The sequence below is a fragment of the Amblyomma mixtum genome, chromosome 1, assembly GCF_055824585.1.
Source record: "Amblyomma mixtum isolate Tamu chromosome 1, ASM5582458v1, whole genome shotgun sequence".
Classification (NCBI taxonomy): domain Eukaryota; kingdom Metazoa; phylum Arthropoda; class Arachnida; order Ixodida; family Ixodidae; genus Amblyomma; species Amblyomma mixtum.
The window spans coordinates 320,142,852-320,155,403 of NC_143012.1; the positions used below are offsets into that span (position 1 = coordinate 320,142,852).

The 12,552-nt window shown below is 47.1% G+C and overlaps 1 protein-coding gene across 1 annotated transcript in view; it reads right to left on the bottom strand.

The window, feature by feature from the left end:
- Positions 1 to 12,552, bottom strand: part of LOC149372656 (fatty acyl-CoA reductase 1-like) — a 38,179-nt gene continuing 25,627 nt past the window's right edge. Inside the window, exons 10-12 of the mRNA XM_089567216.1 lie at positions 11,236 to 11,365; positions 9,260 to 9,387; positions 1 to 151 (exon numbers count right to left, since the gene is read on the bottom strand). Of these exons, the coding sequence (XP_089423342.1) occupies positions 1 to 151; positions 9,260 to 9,387; positions 11,236 to 11,365 (409 nt within the window). The remainder of the gene's footprint in view (positions 152 to 9,259; positions 9,388 to 11,235; positions 11,366 to 12,552) is intronic.

Below are 12,552 nucleotides of genomic sequence, written 5' to 3' on the forward strand. Positions count from 1 at the left end.
TCATAGAGGCCACAAGGCGAGCAGTGTTTTCCACAGTCTTGTGACCATCGTCATCGTGGAGTTACCCAGTTCCCATGCTGTCTCCGTCATCAGCAGTCGAGACACGAGGATGAGGAGGGGAAGGTGTAAGGTCAGGTGCACTGCGTAGAGCCTGCAAAAGACAAGCGGAAAGTGTGGTTGGCGGGCGTATTAAAGCCCACCGTGCCCTCATTGATTTTCTCCAGTTCTAACGCTTCACAACGTATTAATTTTTTGCGTTGCTTTCCTCTCTCATCTGCCTTCCTGACAGTGCTACTTATTACTGTTTCCTATTTCTTAACTTTCTAATGTTCCGGAAATGCTTTTCTTTCTGTACAAGTTTTAGCTTCGTTGACTATCACTGACGTGTGGCTGATGGATTATTTTCTATTCTTGCTTTTTAATTTCCTTTATTTGCTCGGTTCCAGTTGATCATCATAGGTAACGAAAAATTATGTGATGAAAATTATTTCTTTTCTAAATTGAGCCTGAATATCACTGTTGTTGAACACGGGAAGTTCAATTGAAATGTTCAATGTATTCGTCGTTCGGGATGTGCTGTCCTGTAAGAATTTCACGTTCCTCTGGTATGTAGAGCATTAGCAATTTATGCCGCATCGACGTGGTCAACCTGTGTGTAGTGTTAGAGAGGAGGAATAACCGCAAACTTGACAGGACTGAAGACCGAGAAGAGGACAGGACGAGCGGTCCAAGGGACACACTAGGTGCCCTTAGCTTGTACTATCAACTCTACTATCAACCATCAACAGATGGCGGCGCCACCATTGACTTGTGTCTGTATATACAGGGTGTTCAAAGACTGTATGGATTAAAAATAAAAGATACTAAGAGCGCTACACAAAAGCTGTTTTTGTACACAGGATATGCGACCAGGCGGACGCTAACTGTTAGAATAATGGCCCACAGATATGCGACCAGGCGGACGCAAACTGTTAGGATAATGGCCATTGTAATGCAGTCATTAACTAGATGCAATAATTAACTTTTTTATATACTGCAGTTAGCATGCATGTTTGTGTTGAAAACTTGGAGATAGTGGCATTTGAGGACTCATATTTTGTACGATTTTAGTAACGCGCCTGTGCCCTTAGGTATTAATGTAAAATTTCAGCCCAACCCGTCTAATTACGCATGCGACACCGCGGCACTCGGCATGAAGCTCCTCCCCGGTTTGACGTATCTGTTGCTTATGACGCTCCGTCTGACAAGAAAGTGGAGTCCCAGGGGAGGGTTATTACCTTTCGCTCTTGGCCAGCAGTACACTATCACTGCGCTTGACTGCATGCGAAGTCTAAAGCTTCACCATGTCTTATCACCCCCTCTAACAGCAATCGCTTAGAGAAACAGGGCTCGCCTCACGTCGACCGCACAGTCATCTTTCGCCTTCGTTGACCAGGAACGAAAAGTTATCACCGTCACCTGTGAGTCCATATTCTAGTCGGACGGAGCGCCATAGGCAACAGCTGCATCACACCAAGGAGGAGCTTCATGCTCAGTGCCGCGCTCTCACGTGCGTAATCAGACGGATTGGGATGAAATTTTAGACGTGCGTGCCTCAGGACACAGGCGCGTTACTAAAATTGCACAAAATGGAATAGTCATCAAATACGATAGCCTCTAAGTTTTCAATATAAACATGCGTGCTAAATGCCGTGTATAAAAAGTTAATTATCTATGCTAGTTAATTACCAATGTTACAAAGACAAGTATACTCACAGTTTGAGTCCGCTAGGAAGCATAACCAATTTACAAAAAAAAAAAATCTTTTGTGTACGGCTCTTCATATTTCTTTAATAAAGCAGAAAGTCTGTATTTGAACACCGCGTATATGTGTATGCAACCCTGTCAACGAAGCTGCCCACCTCGTAGCCGGAGCTGTTACTAAACGGGTGTAAGGACTGCGTCATCCAATGGATCTAGATGAAATGGCATTCAGCGACCGGGATCGCCTCCGTCGACAAAGGGAAGAGAGACAAATCTACCCATCTCCATGTGACGTACTGAGCAGGCAGCTACTGGGAAGAACTCAAACCAGAAGCGTGCTTAGTCCTAGGAGGTTGGAGGCCATCGTTAAGGAGTGATAGCGTATTAAACTGGAAAAACTGTGGACGAGCTCAAGTAGGTCAGGAACATCCTGTGCGGATGGGACTGTAATACGCCCCCAAACGAGCAGATGCGACTAGCCCTCTCACAAGAAGTGTGGGAGAAGGCACTAAGGAGTTTAGACTAGGATAAACAGGCCAGTCTAGCGGAATGGCCGACAAAGGTTGCGATTCCTTGGGTCCTGACCTAACCTCCCTTGGCCTGACCTTCTCAACCTCCATCCATTGTGTGCAATAAAATCGTTTCCTCCTCCTGTGCATGAGTGCGCGCTTGAACAAAGGTAGTCTCGCGTTGCATTGGCTGACGCGCGCGCCGTTCTCTCCTTCGATCGTGCTGCTTGCCCGCACCACACAATCTGGCGGCGGGGAGAACGCACGGATGGATTTCGCCACGCTGTTTACATCCCGTGAATGTTAGTCCTTTCTTCAAGACATGAATCAAGCATAGCTTCTCGGCCGTGTAACGCCCTCAAGAAAATGACCAGGTTGAAAGGCTTAATAGCGTGCTCAAGTCATACAATCAGTTGGCCATATTGGAGCGACACCAAATGGAGGACAGTGTCATAGAGCACTTGAGAATCTACAGAGCCACTCATCACAGTACCATTGGACTCTCTCCGGCAATGCTTCTACCTCGCCGGCACATGAGGACTTCCACAGACGTCATCGGCCATCTTATCACCCACTACTACTACTTCAAAGTCCCCGCTCAGGAGATTTCTCGCATCGGGAGAGGGTGAAAGAGTTCCAACGCAGAAATAAGGTATATGCTGATTGAAGAGCAGCTGGAGTACTGAAGCTCCAGAGCGGAAAGTATTTGAGAATTGAATGGGCAGTTTCTGGTCCTAACGACACTCTCAGTTTTGGGCTACCAGTGAAGATCCTTCACTGAAGCGGATAGGACGGTATTCCTTCTGCCCGAAAGATGGTCGAACCTGTAACGCCTTATAGTTTACTGTATAGTGCCGAAGGAAGCACCGCCACAGCATGCGCTACCATGGGATAACAACAGCTAACAAACTGCGCCTTTGCATGGGTCACAAATCTCTTCACCACCAAGTCCAAGGATACCTTGCAAAACTTCACTGTCTTCTGAGCTTCTGAACTCGCTCAACATTATCAGGTCGGTTGCTGCTAAAGAGTCTACAACATGCGAGCCTTGCTTCAGGTGATTACGATGTGATGGCGATGATGATAATGCTTCTTATTTTGCTACCGACCCTGCTGGTAAGAACATTGACTGAATTTGTAAATATTCTGTGTACACATGTATATCTTAATGAAGAGATAGATGTAGTGTCCAATGGCAACACTATATGTCCTTAGCAATTGCCTGTACTAACCGCCATCAAGAGGCCTTGTGTGAATATGTGACCGGACGCTTGATAAAATGTAGTCGTGGTAGTATAGATTGACGTGTGCGCTATTAATTACCTCGGTCTGCTGCTCGCCAGTACGACGCTGTCCAATGCGGGATTCTGCAGCCCGTGCCAGAATTTGTATACGCATTGAAAAATGAGTCTGTTTGTTCAGCTTGCTAGGGTGTCGGCGTAAGAAAGAACTATGGCACTATCGTGAGCAAAAGCGGCCCCCTCTCCTGTCCCGAACCTTGCTGTTCTGCATAGGGTCGCCACTTGACGAAGCACTCCTGGCACTGAGACCCACCCAAAGCACCCGCCTCGGCACCAGGAGTACTCCGTCAGGTGACGACCCAATGAAGAACGGCAAGGTTCAGAATACGAGGGCGGGTCTCTCACTTTCGCCCACGATACTACGTAGCTAGGACTTCTGTTCGAAGGGAGTCCAGGTGACTTTTGGGGGGGAAAGCCGGGAAGGACCATGAGCAGTGCATGCCCAATGAGAGCACTGTCAAGAGCTTTATTTCGTAGGAGAGAACTCGTCACTTGGCTCCCTTGGCTATGTGCCTACAGGTGAAAAATTAAGTGAAGACGTCGCCCTCCAGGGCCAGGGGTCTGCCGCATTCAGACGCTTGGTGCGTTATACGACACAGCCCACAAGAGCACATGCGGGTTGGATCTACACCTCTGCGTAACTTAACCGCATGCCGTAGACGGATTTCGTTTATTATGGAGGGAATATGCACTAATTTTAGAACCAGGCATCGCGCTTCGTGTTGCTAGGTAATAGCACACTAACGCCAATAATTTTTTTGCCAGTGGCCCTGTCTGCAGTCATCATTTCTGGCTTTGCGCCGCATCATCATCAACATCATCAATACCAAACTGACTACGCTCACTGCAGGGCAAAGGCCCCTACTAAGTCTCACCAATGAACCCTGTTCTTTGCCTGCTGCGGCCTCCGTATCCCCGCAAATTTCTTAATCTCCTCCTCCTACCTAACTTTCTGCCGCCCCTTGCTACGTTTCCCTTCTCTTGGAATCCACTTCGTTACCCTTAAAGACCAGCAGTTATCTTGCCTTCGCATTGCATGCCCCGGCCAACCCCATTTCTTCCTCTTGATTTTGACTAGGATGTCACTAACCCGTGCTTGTTCCCTCACCCACTCTTCCCGCTTCCTGTCTCTTAACGCTACACCTATCATTTTTCTTTCCTAGCTCGATGCGTTGTCCCTAACTCAAGCTTAGCCTTTTCGTTCACCTCCACGTTTCTGCCCCATAGGTGAATACCGGTACGATACAGCTGTTGTGCAATTTTAAGCATGAACCGCTTTTAGCTCCCGTTGTCGGCAGTGTGGTGACGTCACGCCGAGACCGAGAGCTAACATCCGGGCACTGAATTCCACTCATCCGGGCACTGAAACGAGAGCATCCGGGCACCGTACGAGATTTAATGAGATTTAACGAGACTCTAAGCCCTCCTACAGGACCGGCATACAAGCGCCGGTAGCTTCGCGCCGAACGGGTGGTGGCGTTCCTCCCTTCCTGTACGGTGCGGTTCGGGTGTCCACCGAGATGACAGATAATCACTGCGCCATTTACTTTCCTCAAAATGCATTGCGTTCAAAGGGCAAGGCATCGCGCCGAACGGGTGGTGGCGTTCCTCCCTTCCTTTGCGGTGCGGTTCGGGTGTCCATCGAGATTACAGAGAATTACTGCGCCATTTCCTTTCCTCAAATAGCCTTACGTTCAAAGGGCAAAGCATCGCGCCGAAAGGGTGGTGGCGTTCCTCCCTTCCTGTACGGTGCGGATCGGGTGTCCACCGAGATGACAGAGAATTACTACGTAACTTCATTTCCTCGAAAAGCGTCACGTTCAAAGGGCAAGGCATCGCGCCGAACGGGTGGTGGCGTTCCGTGGACTGCCTGGCAGCGCTACGCCACGCTGTCGCGTTCCATTCCTAAAGGCGAAGCTTAAGCGTCATTAATCACCAGTTAATTAGTATTTAGTAATTAATCAGTAATTAGCCGCTAATTAGTAATTTGTCGTTACTTCGTCATCACTTATGTGGGACGTAATCCAGTGGTGACGTCACCAGTGTCACATACGAGGTCTGTTAGAAAAGTATCCGACTTTATTTTTTTTTTTGCGAACACCTGATGGATATGAAACAAGTGCGCTTGCGTCAGCCGACCTTGAACCTTCGTGCGCATGCACGAATTTTTTCCCGCCTGCCGATAACGTGAGTCGCTGGGACACAGCGTTTGAGTGAGGCAGTGCGCAGTGCTCTCGTCGGTTTTTTATTGCAAGGAAAATGGCGGAGCGACAGGAGCAGCGCTACTACCTCAAATTTTGCCAGAAACTTGGCGATAGCCCAGTGGAAACCATTCGAAATATTCAGACGGCTTTCGGGGATGATGCTATGAGCAGCACACAAATTAAGCAGTGGTACAATTGGTTTAAAGACGGCCGCACATCGGTGGAGAGAGAGCCACGCTCCGGTCGGCTATCAACATGCCGAAATGACCAGGACATTGTCGAAGCGAACGCTGTGGTGATGCGGGACCGTCGTGTGACTATCCGAGAAATTGCGGAAGAGGTGGACATCAGCAATATTTCTGCACATTCCATTATCACCGGAGATTTAGCCATGGAGAGAGTTGCGGCGAAATTCGTGCCGAAGCTGCTGATGGTGGAGCAAAAGCAGCTTCGTGTTGAAGTCTCGCTGGACGTGCTGGATTCCACAAACAGTGACGCCGACTTCAACGACACCATAATCACTGGTGACGAGTCTTGGGTGTACGGGTACGACCCGGGAACCAAATCTTGGTCGTCACAGTGGAAACATTGCACGTCACCAAGAACAAACAAGGCCCGCCAAGTGCGCAGCGATGTTAAAGTGATGCTGACTGCTTTCTTTGACTTTGGCACACCACGAGTACGCACCCCACAGAGTCAAACAATGACCAAAGAGTACTACAGGGATGTCCTCCGTCGCCTACGTGGTGATGTGCGGGGCAAGAGACCGGAGTTGAGGTCAACAGGAAATTGGCGCATCCATCACGACAATGCTCCTGCACATTCCTCGCACTTGATTCAAACTTTTCTGACGAAAAACCAGACTCCTGTAGTTTAACAGATTGCTTACTCTCCTGATATGGTCCCCTGCGACTTCTGGCTGTTTCCCAAAATCAAGAAGTCATTGAAAAGAGCGCGATTTTAGACAAGAGAGGACATTATGGCTACAACGACAGCTGAGCTAAACTCCATTCCGAAAGGGGCCTTTTCAGAATACTTCCATCAATGGTGCATGGTGGTGGTGAAAAGCATTTATTTAGTAATGTACAGAGAGGTGCTCGGGGAGAGGCCTTTAATGGGTCTCACCCCTTATACAATACTAGGCGGAGTCCCTCATTCCGGGATCCCGTTGGTCGAGACCGCTACACAAGTCCGCCAAACCAGGGCCTGTTGGACCGATAGTTCGTGGCAGCTGAGCAGGGCCGCCTCCCAGTCCTCTCGGGTAGGGGAAGGGGTGAGGGGGGGGGGGGAGAAGGCAGCACCGCTGAGAGAGGTGTGTGGAGTCCCAAGGAGACTACTTTGAAGGTGAATAGGTTTCCAACGCTCCAGTTATGCCAGTTTTTTTTCTTCTGCAAAAGGTCGGATACTTTTCTAACAGACCTCGTAGGCAAAGTGTTGCGGAAAACTCTTTCGCCTCTACGCACTTAGACAGTTTCGAACGCGCTGCATCGTCCTGCATTTCATGCTTACTCTACTCTCGGTATGGGAGAGCCAGAGATTTTGTTTTTGTGTTTTAATAGGCAGCGCTTGGCTATTTTTCTCACACCTTTCTTATGGAACCATTGACATGAAATTTGACGCAGAACCAGAGGTGGAGAAATATTTCAGTAATCTGCACACAAATGCATGAAAATTAGCGAAAAAAAAATTGCATCTTTCATTCCATTCGCAGTCATAGTTATAGCGCTCCGTGCTGCAGCTTGACGGCATAGCCGTACCTATGATCGGCTACATTTGCGCTAGTCTCAAAGGAACCAGTTTGTTCACGCATTGTTGAGGGATACTTGCTAACTGTCATTCAGTGAAAAAACCTGCCAAATGCGGCCTCTATTCCCCCTTATTCTGCTATACCCCTACTAGTTCACTGTAGTATGAACTCCATGCAAAAGCACTGGCAAGTGATGCCGCGTCACTCTTAGGAAACGCTGTGGACGTAACCTCTGATAGCTTCTACGCGCCGCTGTAGCTGCACCGGCAGCTCGCAGATTGTCTCTTATGGATAGAGAGAGAGAGAGAAAAAACTTTATTTCAACAGGAATTCGGGGCACGCCTTAGGGTACCCGCACGACCCCACTGCACTCAAGTGTTTATGTTCCTAAGGTCCATAACACTGGCAGCACGGCCGGTGGCACCGTACGCTAGATGGAGTGCCTTCGCACGGGCTCTGCGGCGCTGCTCATGGTGGGACGGGTGAATATTCCTCGGGAGCGGCCTGATGAGAAGCTCCCGGTGAAGGGGTCGTGGGACGGCGAGGAGGGTTGGGTCGTTGGCCGGTATTCTGATTCCGAGGGAGTCCAGGATATACCGACCTGTGGAAGGTTGTGTGAGCCTGATGTATTGGACCGGTCGGTGGGCCTCCACCAGTTCCCCGATAGTGCTGTGGAGGCCCAGGCCTTGTAATCTGTCTGTGGGTGTGTTGAGGGGAACATGAAGTGCTACCTTGAATGCCTTGCGAATCAAAGCATCCAAAGCGTTTATGTCATGTTTGGATAGTTGTAAGTATGGGGTAGTGTACAGCACACGGCTGAGGACAAAGGTATGAATGAGGCGACATAGGTCGCGCTCCTTCATGCCTCTATAATGTCCCGAAACCCTGCGGATGAGGTGCGATATCGCGCCTACAACCTGCTTGAGTTTCTTGAGGGTAGTGGTGTTTATGCCATCGTTCTGGATGTGCAGGTCCAATACACGGAGGGTGCCAACCTCAGGTACCGGGTAACCATTCAGTTCAATGACAATGGGGGAGCGGGGACAGCGGTGGTTCTTAGGCCGGATGAGAAGCAGTTCGGAATTCTCTGGGGAGCAAGACAGTCCGATGGTCCGTGCGTAATTTTGGGTGAGAGCGGATGCTTCTTGTAAAGTGTTCTCTATGCTGCCGTCACTGCCGTGGGTTGGTCACAGGGTGATATCGTCGGCATAAAGAGTGTGCTTCAGGTGGGGAATAGTTGCCAATTTTCGGGCGAGGGGTATGAGGGTTATGTTAAAGAGAAAGGGGGAAAGGAATAGTGATCAAGTAACCACTGCAGCACACTTTTGAGAGGCACTGGTGTGAATGTTGCTCATATCCATGAGTAGCTCTCCTTGTCTGAGGGGTGACAGACTGCAACGCTACATGCCTGTCGGTAGACCCTTGACATTATTGGCTGTTTCTTCTATGAACTGTTTGCTGCCTGACTTGACTGTAGAAAATTGGGCATGTTAGTGCAGCTTACTGAGCCTAAAATATGTGGGTACTCGTTAACACGTTAAGCATTAGGATCGTTTCTTTCCTGCAATAGACGTTTTTCGTGGTCGACGCTACGTGGGTGTTCACTTTCTGCCCAAGTCTTCTCTTCGTTACAATTTTCACCCTCTGTCATCTCAGGGGATACTTTGCAAAGAGTTCATGTTCGTGCTTTTTGACCAGCTTGAGCATGCTTGCTGAAATCGGTCAGGTGTTTATGTCAGTGGCGGATGCCCTTACCATTTCAGCTGTCTCCGTGCGTCAGGGAGGCTGTGATCCTCGGCCTTGAAGAGGTACTTGCGAATTCCCAGCACGTATTGATTCCAGTACGGTCTCCAATCGATGTCCTGCACGTCAAGGCTGAACAACTGCAAAGTAAGGATTGCTCTTTTGAGTCCGCGGCGCAGTCTTGTCTTCTTAACTGAACGTGCTAAAAGTTAACATCAGCGTGACGTGACGTACATGGTGCTTCACCTAAGACTTTACACAGCTTTTAAAAATTGATTTTTTAGCTAGAAGAGTTCATTTTTCGGCGTAGCATTGTGAGCGGTGAGTACATCAGAATACAGCCTAGAGGTGCTAACTAACAGGCTGATTAACCAAAATTGAATTCTTGACTTTTAAACTATTACTGTAAGTCTTCTTAATTATTTAGAGGCATGTAGCCCATCGTAAGTAATATCCACGTTACTTCTTAAAATTTCGAAAACGTGCTTACCGTCGGCTCTGTGGCATAAAACTTTTCTGTTTGGACGAGTTACCTGCACTGGAGAGGTTGCTTTGCCTGTAAGCATTTCGAAAGCGCATGTATTTTGGCGCGATGTAGCCTGAATTTGCTGGGCCACAGCGCCGAGCGTAATTGCGTTCTCGAAATTCTAAAAACTGATATAGATATTACTTACGGTGGCCTACACGCATCTCATAACTTATGAGCCTAACTGCAATAGTTAGAAAGTTAATTATTCAATATTAGTTAACCAGCCTGCTATTTACAGTGTCTAAGCTGTGTTCTGATGTGCTACACCGCTGACAATGCTATGCCGAAGAAAACGCTCTTCTACCTCACAAAGGCTATTTTTTAAAATTGCGTGAAGTCTTAGGCGAAACGCCCTGTATAGCTGCGATGGCATGACGTAGATTCAATTACTCCCGGATTATTCTGACGTTAGTGGGCGACAATTGCTCATGTAGACCAGGAAGAATACTTTAAATTTAAAATGTCTTTTAAAAGCATACTAGCTCTAACCAAAAGCGCTGATCCTATGAACTCAGTGCTCAGGGTTCGAGGGTTTATTGTTATCGCCCAAATAGTCACCTTAAGCCAGTGGCGTATCCAGAAATATTTTTCGAAGGGAGGGGGGTGGGAGGGGTAAAAAAAGAAAAAGAAAAAGAGCCTACGCCCAAACAAACTCTTAGTCATTTTTCTGGTTTCAGCCACTGTAATATCTACATAAAAATACGAGTGCAGGCAGGATGCCGAGGACGTGATTCGTAAAGAACATTTATTTTGTCACAAAAACACCCGTTTTTACGTAACATACAACAACACAGAAGCTTCTGTTCTACAACAAAGTCAGCAAATGCGAACGAATGGCATTTTTCAAAATTTCTACCCCATGCATTTGGACCAGCGCCCTACCCCAGAGGCGCTTAAAAAAAAAAAAAAACACTTTATTTTCGCGATAGTTGATCATTTCAGGATTTGCAAAGGATGAAAAAGTAGGCTGACGAGTAAAAGTATGTTTAATTGCGGGAACTGTGCCTACAATTAAAAGAACTGTCATACGTCGTGCGGTGGCGAAGAAGGGTGACTATTTTCTGCAATAACTTCTGCGTCCTATTATAGAGCCGCAACAACGTACGTGTCTTTTCGAGAACAATCGGCCACTCCTCTTATTTTAGTCTTTACATTTTAATATATCGATGCGATGCGCAAATATCATGGGCGAAAAAAAGGTCGAAAGGAAAGAGGGGGTGGGGGCGGCGGGATGCAGCGCTCCGAAAATTTCGGCGGGTGTTCTGACACCGAGCCCCTTTGGCTACACCCCGTCCATAAGCCACACACCAATGCACAACTTGTAGAAATTGATTTGGTGTTGTGGAAAAAAGCTCGCGCTGAGATATCCCTCACCATCCATTTTGTACCTCAGGCTTTAAATATTTTCAAACAATATATTCTCTTGCTTTCGGGATCAAAGAGCATATCTTACACTCGCCTTCTTATCTGCTGGTGAAAGGTCGCTGGCGAGCTCTTCGAAATTATTTGACCTGAACAGCCAGCTTTTAGTTGTGAAGAACCGCGCAATATCCATGTGTTTGCGAACCTTCCGGTATCGTTGCATGAACCTGAAAAACAATAAGGTTGAAAAAAAATTTGCAGATAAACACGTGAGGCTAATAGCTCACACATCAGGAGCAGTCCAAAAGGCCCAAGGAAAGCTCCTTTAGTTGCTGGAGAGAAATAAAGAAATAACAAGAAGATTCGCAATTTTATTATAATAGGATCTTCCCTCTCACATTGCTTACGATTGTGCAATGCTTGCTCGGAAGTGCTATGAGTTTCATAATCTGACAGTGTTTCATTTGGCTCCTACACACGGGTCGTTTTGCTGTCACCAGGGCCTGCGTTTCAAGATTCCATGGAAGCTGCATGGAGTGCGGTCACTTTGCTACCGTTGGAAATTTCATTTCTCTTTCCATATCGCGACGCATCTTAGTGTGTAATCGCGAGCTAATAAAGCGCGGCTTTCCATGTAACGCAGCTTCCATTGGTATCACTCACCTCTAAATGCCTAAATGTCTAAATGTCTAAATCCTAAGCTTAAGAAGGCTAAAGATCAGTACTTAATGGCGCAGTTCAATGATGCAATTAAAAGCACTGATTTGTTATCGAAGCGTTCAAACAGTCTTCTTCGAAGTAAAAGCCCAGCTGTACTCATCAGCTTGAGTATGGGTAATACCGTTGTGGCTGACAAAGAACTATCTGATATGCTTAATGACCATTTTATTAGTATTAGCACCTCAAGCAGTAAAGCAGCAATAAGCTCTGTCCCACTTCCTGGACCAAGTGCAGTTAGTAACAGTATGGTATTTTCCCCACAACTGAGACCGAAATCATTGCTGCATTCCAGAAAATGAAAAATTCTAAATCGCAGGATGTGAACGACTTCCAGATTGCCGCAGTGAAATATATCCTAGACCTGATTGTATCTGTCCTGAATAATATATACAACTTAGCTCTGGAGGGCAGCAGTTTTTCCAAGAACATGCAGATTGAAAAAGTGTTAGCCCTACATAAAAGAGGTGATAAAAATGCCATAAATAACTATCGTCCCATCCCCGTAGTACCAATATTTTCAAAAGACTTGGAAAAAAATAATGCACACGTGCCTTTACAATTTTTTTAAACAAATTCTCACTTATCTCGCCGCACCAATATGGCTTCCTTAAAGGCAAATCCACAGAATTGGCACTATTAACAGAAAAAGAATTCATTATTGACGCTTTTGAACACAAAGAAATTGTACCAGGAT